This window comes from Chrysemys picta, chromosome 2 (genome assembly GCF_011386835.1).
Source record: "Chrysemys picta bellii isolate R12L10 chromosome 2, ASM1138683v2, whole genome shotgun sequence".
NCBI lineage: Eukaryota > Metazoa > Chordata > Testudines > Emydidae > Chrysemys > Chrysemys picta.
This window is the reverse complement of record NC_088792.1, coordinates 251351099-251377271: the sequence shown is the minus strand read 5'-3', so window position 1 is coordinate 251377271 and position 26173 is coordinate 251351099. Positions and strand designations below refer to the sequence as shown.

Sequence of the window (26173 nt, the reverse complement as noted above, 5' to 3'; positions counted from 1 at the left end):
GGATTAGACAAACACTGTAAGTAGCGGTTTGGAGAAATAGTCATATTTTGCTCCTAGAAAACATAATGATAACCCTTAATTCATTTAGCAATGTCATCCTTATGTATTAAAAAAATTAAGCTTACTGTGAATCAATGTCTATAATTCTGTGTGCAAAAATCATTGGCATTTTAAACTTGAGCATTTTAAATTATGTAGCTCTTAGGATAACTATAGCTGTTTCTGATAGAGCAGTTTTGGCTTTTCAAATGCAAAATTGCAGTGTTGAGGGAGGCAGAATTATCATATCCTTCCCACCCCCATCAATAATCTCAATTGTATGGACCTAAGAGTATAACTGTAGCTATCACTATAATTTAAAGTTCCCAAATAGCTTCATTGCACACATGGTCTGAATTTTGTTACCAGAAATTCTTTTGAAGGGTATACTTGCTGATGGAACTTATTTTTCTAGTTTTTCTAAGGTGAACTTGACACTTGTGTATAGAATAATTGTCTTAATTTTTGTTTTAATGTTTTATTCCATTAATGTGACCTAGGTTTTGAGTTTACCTTCACCTGAAATAAATCTAGGAATCACTTCAGATGCTTCCTGGTATTGGAGCACTATGTTCTGAAAGTGGCTAATGATGGAAAACCAACTTTGACCTAAGAAGGAGACCTATTCAAATTTCTTTGAACCAGAAATTAGTTGGACATGGTATATTGAAAACTAGGTTAAGTGTTTTCAAATGGTTCCCTAACAAGAGCCAGTTGGCACTACCCTGCTGTACAGCAGCCCTTTCAGAATGTATTAATATATTACATATAAAAAACTTTTTTAAAAGAACATTATTAAGGTTGCAAATTCAAGCACTCAAGAGTTAGGAAATGCCAGAATTAAAGTTGCCTGTTCATCTCTGTTACTATGCATTACGTTACAGACTTTAATTGCATGATGACATACTATTTTTTCCATGGGATACCTGCCTCATTCAGTGCCAGGATGGACCTGCTGTGGGGATAAATCAGGGTTGTGTAGTGAAGGAGACTGTTGTCTGTAGTATGCTGATCATTTGTTGCTGAAGTTGGAAGATAAGAGTTTGCAGAAAGAGAAAAGATGGTCGTATGGTTGAGGCACTTGAATGCTGTCCTGGAGAAGTGGATTCTGTGCTTGCCTGTGATGAAGTCAAGTCACTTAAACCAAATTTTTCACAGGTGGTCATTAGCTGTGAATTTCTCGTTTTCTGGATGCCTGACTTGAGACCCTGAGGACTGATTTGTGGAAGTGCTGAGGACTCACAGCTGCCACTAAAGTTAGTGGGGGCTATGCTTTGAACTATAATGTGCATATGATGCTAACTACTCTGAAAAGTCAGTTCATAGGTGTCTGTAACTGGACACCCAAAATTACTGAATACTTTTGATTTTAATCTCTCTGCTTCGGTTTGCTATCTGTAAAATGAGAATAATAATACAACTCCCTCATCTCACAGAGATGTTGTTAAAATAAGTTCATTAATATTTGCAATATTCAGATATTCAGGTACTATAGTGATAATTGCCATAGAAAAGCTCATGAGGAAATGAATAATTCTGTCTTCAAAGTAGGATTTGAATAGTGTGCAGTAAATAAGGCCGTGGGCCCCCCATGAATAATGAGGAGAAAACAAAATATTGAATAGCTGCTCATTAAGTGAGCACTATCCATTCTGTGCACTGAATGAGGCAGAGGTCCTGTGAGGAAAAATCATATGACTTATGAAATCAAAGACAGTATACACATACACAAGGAAGCTGAATTTTGGTTGTACAGACAACCTTAATTCTGTCATTTCCTAACTTTTGAAAGCTTCACTTTGCAACCTTAAAATGTTTTTAATATACTTTGCTTTTTGTGTTTAAAAATTTCCTAGGCTTTAAAAATAGCAAACTGAAAATACAGAAATTCCATCATGCTGCATCATATTGACACCCATATGGGTCATCGGTTTGGTTGGAACCTTTAGTTCTACCACACAGACCTCTGCCTCTTGAGCTAATAGAGTAACTGATAGCAACAGTAAGTTTGTTATCATCTATGTGAACCAACATTGGAGGAGGATGAGACACACTTTGTTAGTGGATTTCGTAGGTATTTGATGATGAGAGAGGAATGGTGAGACTCAGGAATCTTGATTTCCATTCCAAGCTCTGGAGGGGAATTTGCCTTAATGGTCATAGTGTCTTCTGTTTGTTCCACTGAGGACTGAGTCCTTCTGCCCCTTTTACTTCAACCTGTCCCTGTCCCATTCTTCTTGCCTATCCAGTTCTAGTCTCCACTCCTCAGGATTCTCATCCCAGTCCCAGTTGCCTTATCCAGCCAGTACTCATCTCTCCCTCCTGGCTGTCTGTCCAAGTCCCAGTTTCCTTCCTGGATCCCCAGTCTCTCCCAATTCCCAGTCACAGTTTCTCTTCTTCCCTTCTCTTCTAGTCCTACACTAACCAGACACCTTGTCCTAATCTACTTCTTTCTCTCCCCCTGGTCCAGCTTCTGTCTCCTCTGTTTTTGAATCAGGCAGCTTCCTCCACATTCCTGGGTGCTAGAATACATGTCACTTAGAGCTCTCAGTTGCGGTGCTCACCTCCACTCTTGCCTAGAGCAGGTGGTTGCAGCAATTACAGGGAAAGTCTGGCTTCACTCTATAGCTCTGGTTTGGACCACATTCAGTGACTCTGTGGGGCTGGCTCAGGTGCAGTCCAGTCCTGCTTGGGAGCTGTGAAGGTATAGAGCATCTTTGGAGATTTTAGCTGCTAAAAACTGAAATACTCTCTACTGAGTATGTGCAAACTGCAGTTTTTCTCCCCAAAGGTTTATAACTTGGCCAAATTTGGGTGGATTTTCACAGGGATGGTGAAGGGCACTTCTCTTGACCCAAGGCCACCCTGTGCCAAATTTGAAGGCCCTGCTCCAAAGCGGGGGGGGGGGAGGGGGGGGGGAGGGAGGAGGGGGAATGGGGTAAAGGGAGGGAAGGGAAGGAGCAATGCTAAAGCGTCTTAAAGAAACATGAGCAAAACAATTTATTTTTCCATAGCCTAGTTCTCAGAAAGGGTGGAACTGTTTTGACTGAGATTATTATTTTTTTTTTTAAATTCAGCTTGTGGCAGACACCTGGCATGTAAAATTTCAGTCCAAATGGTTAAAGTTTGACAAAGTCTTAAACCCAGTGAAAAGAGGATCTTATAACGGGAAGCGTTGGGTACCCTTAATAATAGGCAGTGATACTAGGCCCTGCTTATAATACTGGTTAATTAGAAGAGAATCTTTATAAATGAAATTTTTGAGATGTCAGTTGCTGAATATTACTGTGGTGGGGAAAGGGAAGAAAACCAACAGAAGAGAGTGATGGGGGAGACCTTCACAAGGTTCCCCTCATGGAGTTTTCATCAAGCTGTTTAATGCAGTGTTGGAGTTTTGAGAGATAAGATTTTTTTTGCACTTCACCAGAAGAAAAGATTTCTCTGTCCCCCTCACCTTCTCCAACTTCCCTAGATCCAAGGTCTGCATGGATTGCGGGGGGTGGGTGGGTCGTCTATAAGAAACAAGCGTCTCTCCTTTTGGAATGCATTTTTGTGTGTGAAATAATAATGTAGTTGCTGTCACATGAGCAGTTTATGCAAATAGCAATGAGTTAATTTGCCTATTTGCAAATATGTTTCACGCAACCATAAAGTTTGTTTTTTTTTAAAATGCTTTTTTGTATTTAGAGTTAATGAAAGGTCACAGTGCTGACAAATACAGTTCTTTTATCTGCAGGCTGAGAAGCCCAGACATACTGCCCTATTAGCTTATCTCAACCCTGGTCTGGTAGGATTTCCACTGGGCCTTGCTGTCACTACACAATTTTATTGTTAAAATATTACTGTGAAGAGTGGAATTAACTGTCCTGATGCTGACCACATCTTTGTGTGGACAAGGACAAGCCATGTGCATTATTGTGTCATGTAATCATGGTTAAAAGGTATGTTTAAGTCTCAGACCTCCCCTGTGGCTTAACCATGTCAGGCTGACACAGTGCTGAACAGGACTTGTCCTTTTCTATATTAATTGCAAAGTTGTGGTTAGCCTCTGCTTAGCTAATTTGATACTTCACAGTTGTGGTCTACAATGATCAAACTTGGTATTGAAGATAAGCCCTAGGAGTAGCAGAGGGAGTCTAGTCTCCATGTTCCATTCCATTTTTGGCCTCTCCATGCAAAACTCTTTTGTGCCAAGTGCTATGGTGAATTTGTGATATGAGAGCTGGAAATGACCTCCACCAAACTCATTTCATATAGTGGCCAGCAGATATATATTAGATGGAGACAGCTTTCACTCTCCCCTGATCTGGGCTGGATTCAGACTGTTGAGCTACAGGTGGAAAGCTCTATAGCTCATTAGCACTGTCCTAAGTATCCTATCTCCTAAAATGTGCTAACTTGAGGGGGTCTGATTTTATGTATATAAATACAATAACATACAAAATACCTTATGATTGAAAGTCTAATACTCAAATGTCAGAATTAAATGCTCATGCAGCCTGTATATGCACAAGGGAGTAGAACTATTTTTAGTATGTTCTCATTGCTATTTATTTTCCACATGACCATGCCTCATTCACTGCTCGAGGTGGATGGTGCTCTGGGAATGAGGCAGCTATGTAATGTCTTTCTCTGTGCATCACTCAATTCATGATCCTATGCCTAATTTACTTCTTATATATGTATTATTAGTATTAATTAATTAATAATTTAGTCATGGTTTTCTTTATTGCTCTCATCACCGTATTATCCGAGTGCCTTATGATTATCTTCACAACACTCCTGTGAAGTAGGGAAGTATTATCTTCCATTTACTGATAGAGAACTAAAGAATAGGAAGATGTAGGCCAAATTTTTCAAAAGTGTACATTGATTTTGAATATTGATCGGGTGCCCAATTGGAGACAGGTAGGGCCGGATTTTTTTACAGGTGTTGACTTCATTTACAATTGTGAGTGTTCAGAACTTCTGAAAAATCAAGCCCGGTCTCAAGCTGGTCACCTAGAAAACGAGGCACCTGCAAGTAATGACTGATTCTGAAAAGTCTGATCTGAGGAAGTTTGTGGCAAAGCTAGGGCTAGAATCCCATTCTCACTGGTTTCAATCCAGTGCTATAACCACAACAACACTAATTCTCTTCCTGTAGCTCCTTGCCTCATGTGTTACCTGCATTACAACTTTCACAGGGAAAGAGACAGGGGTCTTGCCAACAATGGCTTTTTAGCCATGTACCCCTGCCTCATTCACTATCCTTCCTGCCTACTGAATGAGGCAGGGGTCCTGTGGGAGAAAAATAGTATTTGACTTTGGTGAGACTTTGTAATAATGAATATGCACAGAAAGTGGAATTAAGGGTGCATGGGCATCCATGCCTAACCAGCCAAGCATATCTTCAGGGTCCATTCTCCTAAGAGATATGTTACACCTGAACTTAGTGCATGTTTGTCTGATCCACCAGAATGTTCAGTTTGACCAGAGCTGGCTGGCATAATAGTTGCCATTGGTCTGTATGGTGGCTATAGTGTTGGCCCACTTTAGCTTTCTGAATTACACCTCTATCTCGATATAACGCTGTCCTTGGGAGCCAAAAAATCTTACCGTGTTATAGGTGAAACCACGTTATAATGAACTTGCTTTGATCCGCCGGAGTGCGCAGCCCCGCCCCCCCCGGAGCACTGCTTTACCGCGTTATATCAGAATTCGTGTTATATCGGGTCGTGTTATATCGGGATAGAGGTGTATTTTATATTAATGCTGAAGGGTTCAGAATTGCTTCACAGCTGCTTCAGGAATGGCAGATGGTACCCAAGTGGACAAGAAGTGCACAGCACACTGTACACAAGCATGGGGAAAGGAAAATGGTGATCAAAGATACCAGGCAAATGATTGTACCTCAGGATCATTAGTGTCTACACAGAGAAACCAGCTCAGTTTTTTAACTTTCAACTGGAAGATCCCCACACAGAGGTCGTACAGTACTTAGCCGATTAATTTACTTACCAAGCTGGAAACAATTAAAAACAGAGATATCTTTTCTATGCTTTTAACTTTTGTTTCTGTGTGGAGATTTTTTATTTTGGACCTGAAGATTAGAAAATGAAGCCACTTCTTCTAGTTTGACAACAGAGATGGAACGATGAGATTTAATGAAAACAGTGAAAATTTCTCATGATAAAGATTTGCTTATTTCATTTTACATATCACCCTTAAAGTTAATAGTTTATATTTTCCCCTAAGATTTCATGTTCTTTTTTCTGTTACTAATTTAATTTATGCTTGGGTCATGAGGATTCAGATATTTTTCCCTATGGCTAATAATTTTGGAAGATTGGGGGAAGGGAGCATATTGTAAAATAAACACAGAAGCACAAATACTGTTATTTTATATTCTATTCAAATTTTGTTTTTCTCAGCTATACTGCTGGTTCATTCATACCCTCTTTTCCTTATCTCAAATGTTTCTAAAATGAGTGCTGGCTGGTTGGATAGCTCCTTTTTGCCCGCTTGCTCTTGGGTTAAAAAACAAAGTAAATCAGTTTTACTTTATAGGAAGAATTTGACTAACTCCTGTTCCCTTTGTTGCATGCTGTGGCTCTTTAACTAATGCAATAGTTATATGCCAACATAAAAATATCAAAAAGAATGCATAGGAATATAGAGCATAGGACAGTACTTTATGCAGGCAACAGCTTTTTACTCTGAAAAGCCAAACTATGGCCCTCGTGTTGGGCTCTCTGACACCCTTTACAGACTGGCTCTCTCTGTGTGCATGGGGCTTTGGAACTGATCTCCCCACAAGGGCATACTGTCAGTAGCATAAGGCTGGTGGCTTCCCTCATAGCCCCTGGCATGGAAAGGAGTGGTGTAGGAGAGGGAGGAGGCATGGCTGGAGCATATTGTGCGCCAACTTTTCTGGTCTGCTATACGGCTCTCTGGGGAGCTGTTGCATAATGGCTTGTCTTTGTGATGGGGTAATGTAGACTAATGGCAAGGTGATTTATTAAGCACATTAGTGTGTTGTGTATTAACTAGGGCTGTCAATCACAGTTAACATGTGATTAACTCAAAAAAATTACAGGAGATAATGCTACCCACTTCTTATTTACAATGTCACCAGAAAGGGAGAACAGGTATTCGCATGGGACTTTTGTAGTCGACATTGCAAGGTATCTACGTGACAGATATGCTAAACATTTGTATGCCCCTTCATGCTTTGGTCATCATTCTAGAGGACATGCTTCCATGCTGATGACGCTCATTAAAAAAAATGTGTTAATTAAATTTGTGGCTGAACTTCTTGGGGGAGAATTGTATGTCTCCTGTTCTATTTTACACGCATTCTGCCATATATTGCACGTTATAGTACTCTCGGATGAAGACTTAGCACATGTTCATTTTAAGAACATTTTCGCTGCAGATTTGAAAAAACGAAAAGAAGGTACCAATGTGAGATTTCTAAAGATAGCTACAGAACTCAACCCAAGGTTTAAGAATCTGAAGTGCCTTCCAAAATCTGAGAGGGACGAGGTGTGGAGCATGGTTTCAGAAGTCTTAAAAGAGCAACACTCCGATGCGGAAACTACAGAATCTGAACCACCAAAAAAGAAAATCAACCTTCTGCTGGTGGCATTTGACTCAGATGATGAAAATGAACATGTTTCAGTCCGCACTGCTTTGGATTGTTATTGAGCAGAACCCATCATCAGCATGGATGCATCTACTCTGGAATGGTGGTTGAAGAATGATGGGACATATGAATCTTTAATGCATCTGGCATGTAAATATCTTGTGATGCATGGCACAGTTGTAGCTGGCGAACACCTGTTCTCACTTTCAGGTGACATTGTGAACAAGAAGCGGGCAGCATTATCCCCTGCAAATGTAAACAAACTTCTTAGTCTGAGCAATTGGCTGAGCAAGAAATAGGACTGATGGACTTGAAGGCTCTAAAGTTTTACATTGTTTTATCTTTCAGTGCAGTTATTTTTTGTACATAATTCTACATTTGTAAGTTCAACTTTCATGAAAAAGAGATTGCACTACAGTACTTGTATTAGATGAATTGAAAGACTATTTATTTTGTTTTTTATAGTGCAAATATTTGTCATCAAAAATAAAGTGAGCCCTGTATACTTTGTATTCTGTGTTATAATAGATTTGAAAATGTGGAAAACATCCAAAAATATTTAAATAAATGGTATTCTATTATTGTTTAACAGTGCGATTAATTGCAATTAATTTTTTTAATCGCTTGACAGCCCTAATATTAACTGGTCTGGTAGACCTCGCTGGTGCCCACTAAAGGTTCCCTAGTGTACTTTAATATATTACTGTTTCAAACAGCACTAAGTTATAACTTCCCAAAAAGTAGAAGGCCATAGAATATAATATACTTGCTTGGAAAAGATGAATTATGTATTTGTTATAGGACTGAAAATGCTTGCTGTGGAACAAGATGTATGGATGAAAGCAATCTCTGTTCCAAAGAACTTGCAATATAAAGTTCTGATCATGCGTTTTTTCTGCATAGGTAGACCTTTGCGCCTGCATAGAGTTCTACTGAAGTCAATGGGATTTAAGGTGGAACTGACTTCAGATTCATGGCCTATAAGAAAGGCCTAGAGAAGATGGGGTGTATTTAGGGTGACCAGATGTCCTGATTTTATAGGGACAGTCCCAATTTTTGGTCTTTTTCTTATATAGGCTCATATTACTCCCCACCCCCTGTCCCAATTTTTCACACTTGCTGTCTGGTCACCCTAGATGTATTATAAAATCCAAATGAGGAAATAACTTTACAGCGAAGGAGAGTTTAATGGGGATCTAAAGGAAGATATCAGTCAACTAAAGTATTCATTATCCCTTCAGGGCTAAAATATTTGGGAATTATTCTCTCTATATATTCTATAATATATGGCCTATATATTTCAAAAAGTTAGAACTGAATTATTTAAATAGGCTACGTTTCAGCTAATCCTACTAAAACAGAATGGATTAGCTGAAAATACTAGTACGATTTTGTACTTTGCTGTACCTCCCAAGAATACAAAGTAACTAGTGGTGACCCTTTAACATCTGCCTTTTTATAGACTATTTTGTGTGCTGAATAAGAATAGAAAGTGTGTGTGTATTGTGACAGACCCAGACCAGTGGGGTACAGGAGTCTGGTAGAGGGTAAATATACTGGTCACTGGATGAGTAGTTTTCTGTTCCCTGAGTGACCAGAGCAGGGGCTGCACTAGAGTAATCAGGAACTTGCTAGAACCAGTTAAGGCAGGCAGGCTAATTAGGACACCTAGAGTCAATTAAGAAGAAGCTGCTAGAATCAATTAAGGCAGGCTAATCAGGGCACCTGGGTTTTAAAAAGGAGCTCACTTCAGTTTGTGGTGCGAGTGTGAGGAGCTGGGAGCAAGAGGCGCAAGGAGCTGAGAGTGTGTGCTGCTGGAGGACTGAGGAGCACAAGCGTTATCAGACACCAGGAGGAAGGTCCTGTGGTGAGACTAAGGAAGGTGTTTGGAGGAGGCCATGGGGAAGTAGCCCAGGGAGTTGTAGCTGTCATGCAGCTGTTACCGGAGGCACTATAGACAGCTGCAGTCCACAGGGCCCTGGGCTGGAATCCGGAGTAGAGGGCGGGCTTGGGTTCCCCCCAAACCTCCCAATTGACCTGGACTGTGTGTTCTTCCAGAGGGGAAGGTCTCTGGGCTGTTCCCCAACCCTCATGGTGAATCTCTGAGGCACGAAAATCCGCCAATAAGCGCAGGACCCACCAAGATAGAGGAGGAACTTTGTCACACTGGTGTCAGGAGTGGGATCTTGGGGTGCACAGCGCAGCGGAAGAAGGAGGGTAATTTAAAAAAAAAAAAAAAAAAAAAAAAAAACAAAAAAAGGGGAGAGGGTTTATTTTTTTTTCACCACAATGGATGATGTAGTGCGGGCACTGATACATGCTACGGCGGCCCAGCAGGAGGCTACCCGTGTCCAGGCAGCCGCCCAACAGGAGGCAGTGCGGCTGCAGCAAGAGACTAATCGCCTGCTGATGGACCAGGCTCCTCAAGATCGAGCTATGTTTCGGGAACCGGTAAACCAGGTAAAGTCCCTTACAGAGCTGAATCGCGGCCATGATGGGACGTGGCTCATACGGGCCAGCCATTGGCTGCAGAAAATGACATGGGAGGATGATGTAGAGGCATACCATCTGGCCTTTGAGAGGACAGCCCTACGGGAGGCCTGGCCTCGAGATCAGTGGTCTGGCATCCTTGCCCCATTCCTGTGTGGGGAGGCCCAGAAGGCCTACTATGATCTGCCTGAAGAGGCTGCGGCAGACTACCCCCAGCTGAAAGCAGAGATCCTGGCCAGATCTGGGGTAACGACAGCAGTGCGGGCCCAGCGGTATCACGGTTGGAGGTACCAGGAAGACAAAACCCCACGGTCCCAATTGTATGACCTCATCCATCTCGCACAAAAGTGGTTGCAAACAGAGTCCCGGAGTCCGGAAGAGATACTAGCGGTTCTGGTCATCGACCGATACATGAGGGGACTACCACCAGACCTTCGTGCCTGGGTAAGCCAGAACGAACCCTCCACCTATGACGAGGTTGTCGCCCTGGTAGAGAGGTGAAGGACAGCGAAGGAGCTGACCTGACGAGTTAAGGAAGAGGCACCCCGGGTTAAACTAGCAGCACCAAGCCCTAAAGTTCGGGTGACTGGGCCACCAGGAGGGCCCAGGTGGAAAAAGAGAGAGGCTGAAGGACCATTAGAGGCCACAAAGAGTCGGAGCACTGAGGGAGAAGAGGATCGTGATGTTAGACTGCCCAAACCAAGAGACCGGGGAACACCTAGGGCTCCATACAGATGTTATGCCTGCAGGGAGTGGGGACACATAGCTGCACAGTGTCCCAATGCTGAGGAGCCTATGCAGTGGAACCTGGGGAACTGGGCAGATCCATGCTCCCTAGTCCACCTTGTGGGGGTCTCACTAACCCCACATATGTATACCACGCCAGTGAAACTAAATGGGATAGGGACCACGGCACTGGTTGATTCGGGGAGTGCTATCACGCTTATCTCAGGGAAGCTCGTGAAGCGTAGTCAGCAGCTGAAGGCTAAACATACGGGGATAACATGTGTCCCTGGGACAGTTAGTTACTACCCTACCATCCCAGTAAAAATCGAGATCCAAGGGGACACGACTGAGGTAGCAGCAGGTGTAGTCCCTAAACTCCCATACCCAGTGCTCATAGGGAGGGACTTCCCAGGGTTTGGAAACTTACTCCCAGTAGGGGGATTGGAGAAAGATGGGGACCCTAAAATTGATGAGGCATCCACAGCAGACTGTCAACCCCCAATCTTCTCTGAAATATCCCCAGATTTGTTCTCCACTCCCAGACAGGGTAGAAAGACAAAAAGGGAAAGAAGGGCAGCTAAGGCCTTGGGAACCTGAATACTGACCCAAGGCCAGAGGGTCGCTCTTGTAGGTAGGCGGACCCACACAGCTGAAAAGGAGGCCACGCAGGAGGGAGAAGCACCTGAGTCTGACCCCCACCCTAATGCTTCTGAACCAGTAGAGGCAACAGAGACTGGGCTCCTAGATCTTGGGCAGATTAGCCCTGGGAGAGGAAATTTTGGACGGGACCAGGCAGAAGACCCAAGGTATGACAACATTAGGAAGGAGGTGACTGAAATAGATGGGGTCCCCGTGGAAGGGAAAACCCAGGGACCAGGACCCTACTTCATAATGAAGAAGGATCTCTTATACCGGGTTGCACGAGTACAGGAGCAGAAGGTACAGCAGATCCTAGTACCTCAAAAACACAAGAATGCTATATTAAGTCTTGCTCATAGTCATCTTTTTGGGAGGCATTTGGGGGTAGAGAAGACCCTGGCACGAGTCCTACGACGGTTCTTCTGGCCCGGAGTACATGAAGAAGTGCGGAGGTACTGTGCCTCCTGCCCGGAGTGTCAGCTGCACAGTCCCTGTCCCCACTTGAGGGCACCTTTAGTACCCCTTCCCATCATAGAAGTCCCCTTCGAGCGAATAGCCATGGACCTAGTGGGACCCCTGGAGAAGACGGCTCGGGGCCACCAATATATACTTGTTGTTTTGGACTATGCTACTCGCTACCCAGAAGCTGTCCCCCTGCGGAACACGGCCTCTAAAACTATCGCCAAAGAGCTGGTGGGGATCTTTGCCCGAATGGAGATATTAACTGACCAAGGAACCCCATTTATGTCGAAGGTAATGAAGGACCTCTGTACTCTGCTCCATATACATACCCTGAGAACTTCGGTCTACCATCCGCAGACTGATGGGTTGGTAGAAAGGTTTAACCAAACCCTCAAGGCTATGATAAGGAAGGTGGTAAGTCGGGATGGGAAGGATTGGGACACCCTACTACCCTACCTTATGTTCGCTATCCGGGAGGTACCACAGGCCTCAACTGGGTTTTCCCCCTTCAAGTTATTATACGGGCGTCACCCCCCGTTGCATACTAGATGTCGCCAAAGAGATCTGGGAAGAGGAACCCAATGAGGGGGGAAATATAATAGAGCATGTAATGCAGATGCGAGACCGGATAGCCCGGGTTACCCCTATTGTACGGGAACATTTGGAGAAGGCACAGGAGGCCCAGCAAACCCATTACAATTGCTAGGCAAAAGTGCGACAGTTCCAACCAGGGGATCGGGTTATGGTGTTGGTACTCATGGCAGAAAGCAAGCTTCTGGCCCAATGGCAGGGGCCCTATGAGGTGGTTGAACCCGTGGGGGAAGTAACCTACAAGGTGCGGCAGCCAGGACGCAGAAAACAAGAACAGATTTATCACGTTAACCTTCTGAAACCCTGGCATGCACAAGAGGCATGCACAACGGTCCAAAAAGACCTAACCCAGGAAAACAAGCCTTCCAAACAGGTGAGAGCGTCTCCCGATTTAACACCAGACCAGAAGAATGAGGTGTCTGAGATGATCTTCCGGAACCAAGATGTGTTCTCGACAAAACCGGGTCGAACAACCGAGACATATCACCACATCGTCACGAACCCTGGGGCCAGAGTAACAATGAGGCCTTATCGGGTGCCAGTGGCAAAAAGGGAGGAAATAAAAGCAGAAGGAAAAAAAATGCTGGAGTTGGGGATCATCGAAGAATCCCATAGTTAGTGGTCCAGCCCAATCGTGCTGGTGCCCAAACCTGATGGCAACACAAGATTTTGCAACGACTTCTGGCAACTAAACGAAGTATCCCAGTTTGACGCCTACCCCATACCTCGCATAGATGAGCTAGTGGACCGTCTGGGTAATGCCCAGTACTTGACTACCCTAGACTTGACAAAGGGGTACTGGCAGATTCCCCTTGTGGAAGACGCAAAGGAAAAGACAGCGTTCTCTACACCAGAGGGTCTTTTTCAATATACTGTCCTCCCCTTTGGACTACATGGGGCCCCAGCTACCTTCCAGCGCCTCATGGACAAGCTATTACGCCCGCATAACAGTTATGCTGCTGCCTACTTGGACAATGTGGTCATTCATACCCCAGACTGGGAAACCCACCTGGAGAAGGTGGAGGCAGTCCTCGATACCTTCAGGCGAGCTGGCCTTACAGCAAACCCTGCCAAGTGCGCTGTAGGGTTTACAGAGGCCAAATATCTTGGCTACGTTGTGGGAAAAGGTCTGGTAAAGCCCCAAGTGAACAAGTTAGAGGCCATCCAAAATTGGCCCCAACCAAGTCGCAAGAAACAAGTCCGGGCGTTCCTAGGTGTGGTAGGGTATTACCGACGATTTATCCCCCACTTTGCCACAAGGGCAAGCCCCCTGACAGACCTAGTGAAAGCCCGTGGACCTGATCTGGTGAGATGGTCTGATGCAGCAGAGGAAGCATTCACAGACCTACGGACTGCCCTCTGCAATAACCCCGTACTGATAGCCCCTGATTTCACCAAGGAGTTTATCCTGCAGACAGATGCATCAGAAGTAGGGTTGGGTGCCGTTCTATCACAGATGGTCGGGGAGGAGGAACATCCAATTCTATACCTCAGTCGGAAACTCCTTCCAAGGGAACAAAAAGATGCAGTGGTGGAGAGAGAATGCCTCGCTGCAAAATGGGCCATGGAAACATTGCGCTACTACCTGCTCGGGCGCAGATTTGTCCTCGTGACCGACCATGCCCCTCTTCAATGGATGCAGCGGAACAAGGAGAAGAACACAAGGGTGACCAGATGGTTCTTATCCCTCCAACCTTTCCAGTTCCGTGTGCAACACACAGCAGGGAGCCGTCATGGCAATGCCGATGGCTTGTCACGTGTGCACTGTCTGGCGTCCCAAGCTGCCCAACCCCTGTGGGTTCTTCCAGAGGGGAAGGTCTCTGGGCTGTTCCCCAACCCACATGGTGAATCTTCGAGGCAAGAAAATCCGTCAATAAGCGCAGGACCCACCAAGATAGAGGAGGAATTTTGTCACAGTATAAAAGTCAAAGTTGCCATGGTAAAATGATACTAAATTCATGGGTCTCTGAAATGAAGTTTTTAACACAGCGTGCCTGTGGGTTTAGGAGCATGTCTAGTGCAGAATTGCATATATATAGGAAATAGATGTATTAAATAAAGGTAATCTGCATTAATTCACTATTGAGATTGATATTTTAATTGAACAAAAGTAAAGAAAATCAGCAACCTTAACTCCTTCAAAGACACTATAATAGGTTCTTTCATTGTGTGTTAATGCAACAGTGACCAATGTGACATTAGTACTATTCAATATATAATGCTCTATCACATACGGGAAAGTGAGTATACTTAATGCTGCTATTTCAGGAACAATGCAAATAAACGATGTAGTGTTTAAAAGGTACCTTTTTTCAATACTCTTCAATGCTCTCTTTGTATTGTTACGCTATGTCTACACTACAGATCCTATACTGACATAGCTCCCTACTGCACTCACAAAAGGAATTTTTCTGCTGGTGTAGGAATACCCACTCCCAAAATGACTTTAGCTGTGCTGACAGAAACACGCTTCTGTCGGCGGAGCTGTGTTGATCAGGGGTGTATTTTTCCCCCCTCACATTCCTGACTGACCTAGCTATGCCAATATAACTTTTAAGTGTAGACCAAGCCACAGTTGACCATATTTAGACCTGGTATAAGCAGGAGGAGCTCCCACAGAAGCCTCTGGACAAATTTAGAGGTGACAAATGTTAATATAAGTTAGATGGCTGCACACATTTGTCAGAAAAGGAAGTGTAAATGGGTGTAATTTATATGCCAAAGACTGGAATGGGTATGTAGCACATAAATCAGCTTAACAAAAAAGTTGTAAAATAAAGCAAAACCCCCATCTCTTTCCTCCTCCTTTCCAATACAATCTCTCCCATATTCTCCTTGTATGGTGTGTAGACTACACATGCTTATGTCTCCTTTTCTGACCACTTTATATATCTCTGTCATGTTATTTACACCACCATTTGAATTGCCACTGTATTTTGCCCAGTAAATTGTGAATTCATGTAATACAAGAGGCCTTTTTTCCTAGATGTCCTTCTACTCAGACTTTTATCTTACACTTGACATGAGATTCCCCCTTTCTCTTGGCTCCCAACCAGTTAAGCAACTTTACTCTATCAAGGAGAGAGGAAGATCAGGAAAGTTTATACCAAATAACTTTTCTTGTTGAGTCATGCATAACCGCCTGCTTTCAATTTCCAAACTCTCTCCAAAATCCTTTCAAGTGCCACAGCATTCAGCCTAAAGGAGGAGCACTAAAAAAGGCTTTGGTCTGTATGACCTGCTGAGCAAAAAAAGCAAAAATAATTCTTAAGGACTGTTAAGCTTGATGTTAGACCAGGTGTATGAAACATGGAGCAGAAGTACTAACTAATCCCTAGTGAACAATGAGTTAACTCTACTTCAGTTTTCACCTTCACTTGCAAATGAAAAGGGTAGTAAAAGTGACTGAGAAGGGTAAGCTCCATACCCAGAATTAATAAGACTGGATTGAACCTCAAGCTGGGAAGTTTTTCTATATATTAAATAATTTAAATTTGTTGTGAACACTAACCCTTAAGGAGATGAGCTTGCTAATTACAACTGTTTCCCTCCCGTGCCCCCTTCCCCCTTTCTGTGGAATCATTCCGCTCTCTTACGAAATGATTGATCTTGTGATATAATAAAAAAAAATAGGAAAAGGAGGTAGCGGATATATCCTGTACTCTTTCAAAACAGCAACTGTAAAAAAATTGCTGTTGCTTAACTTAATTTCTTTACAGTTTTGTGTGTGTGCGGGGAAGAGGGAAAGTTTGAAGCCTTCACTGGTCCCTAAATAGAGCATTCCTCTTTCTTGTAGTGTCTACATTACCAATTTATGTCAGTATAATTGCATCGCTCATGGATGTGGATTTTCCACACCCGTGAGTGACGCAGTTATACTGACCTAATCCCCGGTGTAGACAGCGCTGTGTCAATAGAGGGGCTTCTCCTGGCAACCTAGCCCGCTGCCTCTTGGGGAGGTGGAGTACCTATAACGATGGGAGAATCTCTCTCCTCAGTGTAGGTAGCATCTTCAGTAAGCACTAGAGCGGTGCAGCTGCAGCACTGTAAATGTAGATAAGCCCTCAGGTTTTTGGGAGCTTGTTGCATTCATTTACTCCATTACTTTTTGAATATATGCCAGTTGCATGAACAGCTTACACAATTTTAAGAAGAATTATCCAAATTGTGTTCCAATATGCACTAAGTGTAAAATATAGATAGATTAAATTAGATTCTTTCTCGGTGTTTTCTTCATTTATTCCATAATCCTGATCAGAAAACTGAAGGGGCTCTTCCTGGAATATAGCACATGCAAAAGATGTATTCTTACTATTCACCTGAAAATAATTATTAGAAGAGCTTATATATCCCTCTTGTGTTCATCCAGAGTAATTGAGAGGGATAGTTGTGGGGTTTAGTAATCTGTCAGGTTACCTGAGTAGTCCACCTGGTTCATTAAGCAGCCAAATGCAAATGGCTATATCCCACTGTTTGTTTTCTTGTACTATATTATTTTTACTTTGGGGGGCAAGGACATGTCATTTGTTGATCATTGGTTGCCTTCTTGAAAGCAAAGTGTGCAATTTATATCCTATGTAAATGATTGATGAAGAACTGTAGAAATGGGGAAGACCTGGGTCATCTAGTGTGTCCCTTTGCCATTGCTGGATCCTGACAATGTGTTATTTTTAAAAAGATGCCTTGTCCAGTCCACTTTTAAAAGTCCCAAGCAATGGAGTTTACTAGGTTTCCTACTCAAGAAGTTTTGTCTTGCCCATTCATTCACAGTTTTTTATTTCTTTAATTTTCATCCCATTTCTCCTGGTTATGGTCTCTTGTACTACCCTAACTGAATATGAGGAGACAATTTTCCATACATCTTGACTGAAAAAGCAAACACAATATGAAAAAATGGAATGTAATTCTTCAAAATGTGTCACACAATTGTTGACTTTTAATGCAATCTTATAATGCCCTTTTCACCTTAATAAATAAATAAATAAAAAGGGCTACCTGGTGTTTAGTGAGTGAAATAAAGAAGATTGTTTAAAACCCAGAATGATTGTGGAGGCGAGTAGTATGGGCAGCTGACCTCTTCATGAAAAAGCAATATCTTAGTACTGAATATGCTTTGTAGGGCCAGTCTACACTATAAAGGGTTGGCTGATGCTGCTAGACTGGTATAGGTAGACCAGCAGAGCCCCCTGGTGGAGCGGCAGCTTATACTAGCGAAAGGAGTGATTTTTGCCAGTATAGCGACATCAGTTTTGCTGGCATAGTTTGTCAGTCAGGAGTGTGGTTTTTTTTTTTTACACCCCTGACTGACACAGCCTAACAATGCTTTGCAGGATAGAGCAGCAGGCATTAATAGGCTGTGGCTGCAAGGAAAGTCATAGCTATTGTAGTATCATTATCTTCCCATAGTAATTACTGTTCTTATTAAAATGCAGATGGTCTTATTGTTGAAATATAGTAAAGGGCCAGCTAAATTAAGATTCCTGCTATTCCACAATACAGTGCTACAACAGCTCTAGTAACATGATATATTTTAATGCAGATCATGTTGCATTTTGGCAATTTATTACCTGCTAATAGAAAGCATTTGGCAAACATCAAAGTAATTCATATTTTTGAAGGACATTTTAAAGCAGGTTTTTGGCTGAGCATGAGGGATTACACTCATCGTGATGGAATTTTGCTGTTTGGATATAATGTGATAACTTTTCAATGACACATTTGATCAATTCCAAAATGTCAGGGAACATTGTAGTTATCCATTAGCAGAACCCTATTGATTATGGTGAAAATTGAAAAACCTGAAAGGCGGGGGGGGGGAGGGGGGATATGAAGAATACACAGATTTCTTTGCATTTGGTGAACAGGCTCATTATGTTCAACACCTCTGTAATTATCAACAGATCAAAGAATCCACTGCTGGCAGCCTTGAACATATTCCAGTATAATAGTACTCCCAATGTCAATTTAAAATGTTGACACTCTGAAAGACACATCTTTGCAATTGGGGGGGAGGGAAAAGCAGGGGATGTGGGTTGCTTGTCTGAACTTGAAGTTATTCAGGAACAGCTATTCCTGAGTGGCTCCATGGGTGGAGACTCTTATTCTGGGATAAGAGGGCCTTATTTCTGTTTAGTTTAACTGAGGCTGGGTCTACACTACCCGCCTGAATCGGTGGGTAGAAATTGACCTCTCGGGGATCGATTTATCGCGGACGCGACAATCGATCCCCGAATCAACGCTCTTACTCCACCAGCGGAGGTGGGAGTAAGCGCCGTCGACGGGAAGCCGCAGAGGTCGATTTTGCCGCCGTCCCTACAGCGGGGTAAGTCGGCTGCGATACGTCGAATTCAGCTACGCTATTCACGTAGCTGAATTTGCGTATCTTAAATCGACCCCCCCTGTAGTGTAGATGTAGCCCCAGTGATTTAAACTAAATAGGAACAAGACACTCTTATTCCAGAATAAGAGTGTTCACACCTGGAGCTATTCAGGAATATCTGTTCCCGAATAACTCATTGTGTAGACAAGCCGTAAGAATAATGGGAAGGGTGGGGTTAGGTGGTTTTCTCTGCCCCAGTATGCTGTATGTAGGTTTTTTTTGTCTCTGTGTACAGACTCATCTGTTTTATCCATTTTTGTTTTTTCTTTCTCTTCTCTTGCCCAGAAACTCTTAATTAGCATTGTCTGGCTTGTGTACTGTCAGCAGTGTGAAACTGATAGTTGCTGCCATTAGGAAGTGCTAATGAGCAGTAGCTCAGCCTTGATATTGCTAATTGTAGACTTTGCAGGAATTTCATATGTGGGAGTTTGAGAAATTAAGAAAACATGGCATTCCCTTGAGCTCAATCCAAATTTAGGACTCTGCTAGTTCATTAGTACTTTAGGGCGTGAGATATTGATAGCCTCTCTTATACTGTACAGCTAAGGTAGTTTATTTTCCTTCTGGTAAGAGAAAGTGACAGACTGGCATCTATTCTGCTGTGCATCATCTGGTCTGATGGTAACTGTCCTCTCTGCTGGCATAGGTAAGGCACAGTCAGTCACTTGGCAATTAAACATTTTTAAAATTTGTGATCAAATATTGTCACCAGATTTTGTCAAAACTAGTCTATGCACCAGTTCTGCGGAATAAGCACATGGGAAATTAGAACTATAAAAAGTAGCCATTTTTTTAAGTTATTACTGTACTATAAATTTAGATTATTTTTGTAAAAGTCAGAAACATATTGATTTTGTTTAAAAACTGTTTTGGAAAGTAAAGTTTATGAAAATAAGGAGGTTGGACTGGAAACAGTTTTGACACTTTAACTTTATTGATCAGCAATTTTGACCTATTTTAACATCTTATAAAATGGGGGGAAAATGGGGATTCATGTGTGACAATCATGTTCATTGTCTGTGGTGAAATTCATTCCTTAATTGTGGAAGGCCAGCATCTGGCCAGTTCACTTGTAGGATTTAAGGAATGCATAGATAGACCTTTGTCCTTTTCCTCTTCACAGTAATTAATTTTTCCTTCTGAGAAAAATCTGTCTTTTTTACTCTATAATCTCAGCAGAGTATTTTGAAAACGAAAATTAACAGAGTGTTACATCAGAACATAAGAATGGCCATACTGGGTCAGACCAATGGTCCATCTAACCTAGTATCCTGCTTTCCGACAGTGGTGAATGCCAGGTGCTTCAGAGAGAATGTACAGAACAGATAATCATCAAGTGATCCATCCCATGTCGCCTATTCCCAGCTTCTGGAAAACAGAGGCAAGGGACACTTTAGAGCATGGTTTTGTATCCCTGTCTATCCTGGCTCATGGTCATTGATAGACCTATCCTCCATGAATTTATCTAGTTCTTTTTTGAAGCCTGTTATAGTCTTGGCCTTCATAATGACCTCTGGCAAAGAGTTCCACAGGCTGACTGTGCATTGTGTGAAGAAATACTTACTTTTGTTTGTTTTAAACCTGCTGCCTATTCATTTCATTTGGTGATCCCTTAGTTCTTGTGTTATGAGATGGAGTAAATAAGACTTCCTTATTTACTTTCTCCACACTAGTTATGATTGTATAGACCTCTGTCATATCCCCCCCCTTAGTCGTTTCTTTTCCAAGCTGAAAAGTCCCAGTCTTATTAATCTTTCCTCATATGGTAGCTGTTCCATACCCCAATCATTTTTGTTGTCTTTTTCTGTACCCTTTCCAATTCCATGTCTTTTTTGAGATTGGACGACCAGATCTGCATGTGGTATTCAAGGTGGGGGCTTACTATGGATTTATAGAGAGGCAATATGATATTTTCTGTTTTCTTACCTATCCCTTTCCTAATGATTCCCAACATTCTGTTAGCTTTTTTGACTGCCATTGCACATTGAGTGGATGTTTTCAGAGAACTATCCACAATGACTCCAAGCTCTATTTCTTGAGTGGTAACAGCTAATTTAGACCTCATCATTTTATATGTAGAGATGGGATTATGTTTTCCAATGTGCATTACTTTGCATTTATCAACATTGAATTTTATTGGCCATTTTGTTGCCCTGTCACCCAGTTTTGTGAGATCTCTTTGTAACTCTTCACAGTCTGCTTTTGACTTAACTATCTTAAGTAGTTCTGTATCATTTGCAAATGTTGCCACCTCACTGTTCACCCCTTTTTCCAGATCATTTATGAATATGTTGAATGGGACTGGTCCTGGTACAGACCCCTGGGGACACCACTATTTACCTTTTTCCACTGTGAAAGCTGACCATTTATTACTACCCTTTGTTTCCTATTTTTTAACCAGTTACTGATCCATGTGAGGACCTTCCTTCTTATCCCAGGACAGCTTACTTTGCTTAAAAGCCTTTGGTGAGGGACCTGGTCAAAGACTTTCTGAAAGTCCAAGTGCACTCTATCCACCAGATCACCCTTGCCCACATGTTTGTTGACTCCCCTCAAAGAAGTCTAGTAGATTGGTGAGGCATGATTTTCTTTTACCAAAAAAAATTTTTTTTAAATTAAATTAATGGAGATATCCTATCTCCTAGAACTGGAAGGGACCCTGAAAGGTGATTGAGTCCAGCCCCCTGCCTTCACCAGCAGGACCAAGTACTGATTTTGCCCCAGATCCCTAAGTGGCCCCCCTCAAGGACTGAACTCACAACCCTGGGTTTAGCAGGCCAATGCTCAAACCACTGAGCTATCCCTCCCTCCTGTAGCCTTTGACCAAAAACATGTTGACTCTTCCTCAACACATTGTGTTCATCTAGGTGTCTGATAATTCTGTTCTTTACTACAGTTTTAACCTATTTGCCTGGAACTGAAGCTAGGCTTACCAGCCTGTAATTGCTGGATCGCTTCTGGAGCCTTTTTAAAAAATTGGCATCACATTAGCTATTCTCCAGTCATCTGGTACAGAAGCTGATTTAAATGATAGGTTACACACCAGTTAGTAGTTCTGCAGTTTTTCATTTGAGTTCCTTCAGAACTCTTTGGTGAATACCATCTGATCCTGGTGACTTATTACTGTTTAGTTTATCAGTTTGTTCCAAAACCTCCTCTGATGATGCCTCAATCTGGGACACTTCCTCAGATTTGTCACCTAAAAAGAGTGGCCCAAGTTTGGGAATCTCCCTCACATCCTCAGCCATGAAGACCGATGCAAAGAATTCATTTAGTTTCTCTGCAATGGCCTTATCTTCCTTGGAGAGTGCTCCTTTAGCGCCTTGATCATCCAGTGGCCTCACTGGTTGTTTAGCACGCTTCCTGCTTCTGATGTACTTATTATTATTATTTTTTTGCTCTTCGTTTTGAGCCTTTGGTTAGCTGATCTTCGAATTCTTTTTTGGCCTCCCTAATTATATTTTTACACTTCACTTGCCAGAGTTTTTGCTCCTTTCTATTTTCCTTAGTAGAATTTAATTTCAACTTCTTAAACCTTTCCTCACAGGTCACATTTTCTAAACCATTTATTATTTTTGTTGCTCTCCTCCGGATTCTCTCTCCAACTTGTCCACATCTTTCCTACTCAACACAGTACTCCAGCTGAGGCCTCCCCAATGTCAAGAATACTGGGACAATTACCTCTTGTGTCGTACATACAACATTCCTATTAATACACCCCAGAGTTGAAAAGGATTTTTTTGGCCTCTACTCTGTACCTAGAGTTGAAGAGTTCATCCTGGGCCACTCCTGCGAAGTGCTTAGCACCCTCAACTAACATTTAATTTATTATTGTTAATTTATTACTTATATTGAAGTAGCACTTAGAGGCTCTCATGCGGATCAGAGTAACGTTCTGTTATGTGCCGTACAAATGCAGAGTTAAGAAGTGTCTTCCGCTTAGGAAGGAAAAACTGCACAACTACAAAATGGAGAATAACTGGCTAGGTCGTACCGCTGAAAAGAATCTGGGTTATAGTGGCTCACAAACTGAAAGTGAGTCAACAATGTGATGCATTTGCAAAAAAGACTAATATTCTGGGGTGTATTAATAGGACTGTTGTATGTACAACAGAAGAGGTAATTGTCGCGCTCTACTGACCCTTGGGGGGGGTCTCAGCTGGAGTATGGTGTTCAATAGGAAAGATGTGGACAAGTTGGTGAGAGAGTCCAGAGGAGAGCAACAATATGATAAAAGATTTAGAAAATTTGACTTATGAGGAAAGGCTTAAAAAAACAAACAAACAAAAAAAAAAAAACAAAAAAAACCTGGGCATGTTCAGTATTTTGCGAACAAGATGGCAGGACCTGATAGCAGTCTTCAAATATGTTAAGACCTGTTATGAAGAGGACTGTAGTCAATTGTTCTCCACGTCCACTGAAGGTAGGACAAGAAATAATGGGAGATTTAGGTTGGAGATCAGGAAAATCTTTCTAACTATAAGGACAGTTAAGACTGGAATAGACTTCCAAGGAGTGCTGTGGAGTTCCTGTCATTGGAGGTTTTTAAGAGCAGGTTGGACAAAAACCCATCAGGGATGATCTAGGTTTACTCAGTCCTGCCTCAGTGCAGGGGGCTGGATTTGATGATTTCTTGAAGTCCCTTCCAGCCTACATTTCTGTGATTTTTGTGATTCACTGAATAGTTAATCTGGGTGATAAGTACCCAGGTCTGAGCACCTGGGGTAGTCTAGTCCAGGTGTGAGTGTCCCCAATGCAAAGTCATAGCTACATTATGGTGTCCTCACTATTTCTTTACTTGCTTATTTGTGTTTGGGGTCATATCCCATGGTTCTGTGTGCTGAGATGCTCTGATCCTTTCCCAGGCAATTGTGGGAGTACTTGTCTGTTCTTCAGGGGGAAGTGTGGGAAAGCATTAGAGGACTATCAGCTCTTGAGTGATTTAGCCTACATTCACGCTGCAAAATGGGTGTTTTCCAGCCCGAGTTTAAGCGGAGACCAGATTCTAACCCATACCCCCAGCTGGTCTGCTAGCTCAGGCTCAAAGCACCTCCAAATCTGGGTTAAAGGTTTTAGCATGTGGACAATGGTGTTTTTTTTTTAAGCATGCGGACAATGGGGGGTTGTTTGTGCTAAAATCTTGGTAAGAGTCCGCATTAACTCTACTGCTGACATTTTCTTTGTGGCAGCACCTGTCTCTAGGAGTTAATAATCTAATTATTAGGGGGGGATAGCTCAGTGGTTTGAGCTGTTGGCCTGCTAAACCCAGGGTTGTGAGTTCAGTCCTTGAGGGGGCCACTTAGGGATCTGGGGCAAAAATCAGTACTTGGTCCTGCTAGTGAAGGCAGGGGGCTGGACTCAATGACCTTTCAGGGTTCCTTCCAGTTCTATGAGATAGGTATATCTCCATATAGTGGAGAGAGAATTCTCTTTCTCATATGTATAAAATAAAGAAAACAAAAAAAATTCAAAAAAGTTTTAAGCTAATCTTGTGGCAACATTTCAAACCCTATTTTGCTTATGTGATGTTTAGGGCCCAATTTTGCAATGTGATCTGTATGGGTGAACTCCTGCTCATGTTTGAAGTAGGGTTACTTCCTATCCAGCTATATGGATCAAATTGCAGGATCAGAGCCTTAAATTGTAAACTCTTAGACCTGGTGTTACCTCATGTCTGTAAAGCATCTAGCATGCTTCATGTGTGTTATATAAATAATAATAATTATAAAACAGTTTACAGAACCTGTGTTTTATTCTTTTATGCTGTAACATTGTTTGTTTAAATGTATAACTATTGTGTGTGTGTATGTATATGTATGTGTGTAGAAAAGTAGTTAGATGTTTGTTTTCTTGTAGCTAACAGAAGATGAAATAGCAACCATTCTTAAATCCACACTTAAAGGACTTGAATATTTGCACTTCATGAGAAAAATACACAGAGATATAAAGGCTGGAAACATCCTCCTTAACACAGAAGGACATGCAAAATTAGCTGATTTTGGAGTGGCTGGCCAATTAACAGTAAGTATATGAAAAGGTCAGAACCTTTTTTAGATCGTTATAATGCTCGTAACCATTCATTTAAAAAAAAAAAAAGTGCATGGGGGATGATTTCCTTTCATCATTTTCCATGGCCAGGAGTGACTGGTGATGGTGGGAAAGAGAGCACTTTTCTTCCCATGGTGATTATTTTGTTGCTCTCTAACTTTATTGAGCTTACTTAACTTGATTAAAAACCCCATAATACCATCAACTTTAATTCCTTTAATTTGATTTTAGCAGGTTGAATTATATAGCCTAGTCAAGACCTTCGGAAGACTGTACTGCTTCTGTGTAGTTGTCTTGAAAATACATGGAATACTTCAGTATTGTCAGTCTGGTACCAGGGCTTGGGAACAGCTTGTATGTGCCCATATGCCGTACCATAACTCTCTGAAGTTACTGTCTTGTTCTTTAGAAGTTCAACTTAGTTTAAAAAGTGAGTCCCTAGCTGTTGTGGTTGCAAAGAAAATCTCAGATATATTAATTGCATGTAAGTGATGCAGAGATGTCAATATGAATGTGGAAAGAGCCTGGAACAACAGCTCTCAAAGTGAGATATTAACAATAATTTAAATGTCAACATTGTTAATGATTTCATTGATCCTGTAAAAAAGAAGAGGGAGGACCACAGTACTGCACAGCTTATTGTGAGAGACTTCTCATTTTGGTGCCACAAGTAGGTGGCCTTTGGGAAAGTTACCACTGTTTTCACCCCCTTGACTGATGCCCTAGGTCAGTGGTTCTTAACCAGGGTGATATGTGTACCCCTGGGGGTACACAGAGGTCTTCCAGGGAGTACATCAACTCATCTAGATGTTTGCCTAGTTTTACAACAGGCTACATAAAAAGCACTAGCAAAATCAGTACAAACTAAAATTTCATACAAACAAAATGAAAAAGTAAGCAATTTTTCAGTAATAGTGTGCTGTGACATTTTGGATTTTTTTGTCTGATTTTTGTAATCAAGTAGTTTTTAAGTGAGGTGAAACTTGGGGGGTACACAAGACAAATCAGAGTCCTGAAAGGGGTATAGTAGTCTGAAAAGGTTTTGAGCCAGTTCCCTAGGTAGACTAGCAGAGCTCATGTGCATATTGAAGACCCACGAAAGGGAAGCCAAGCTTATTGAGCCCAAGGGAGCTCAGAGAGCATGTGATCATATTTTGAATATCTCCACACCT

At 42.1% G+C, this 26173-nt stretch overlaps 1 protein-coding gene across 7 annotated transcripts in view; it reads left to right on the top strand.

Annotated features, from left to right (window-relative positions):
- Nucleotides 1-26173, top strand: part of STK3 (serine/threonine kinase 3) — a 298853-nt gene that overhangs the window by 44197 nt on the left and 228483 nt on the right. For all 7 annotated transcript variants that reach the window (XM_065582173.1, XM_065582171.1, XM_065582172.1 and 4 more), the window contains one exon: nt 24810-24974. In XM_065582173.1, coding sequence (XP_065438245.1) covers nt 24810-24974 — 165 coding nt within the window. The remainder of the gene's footprint in view (nt 1-24809; nt 24975-26173) is intronic.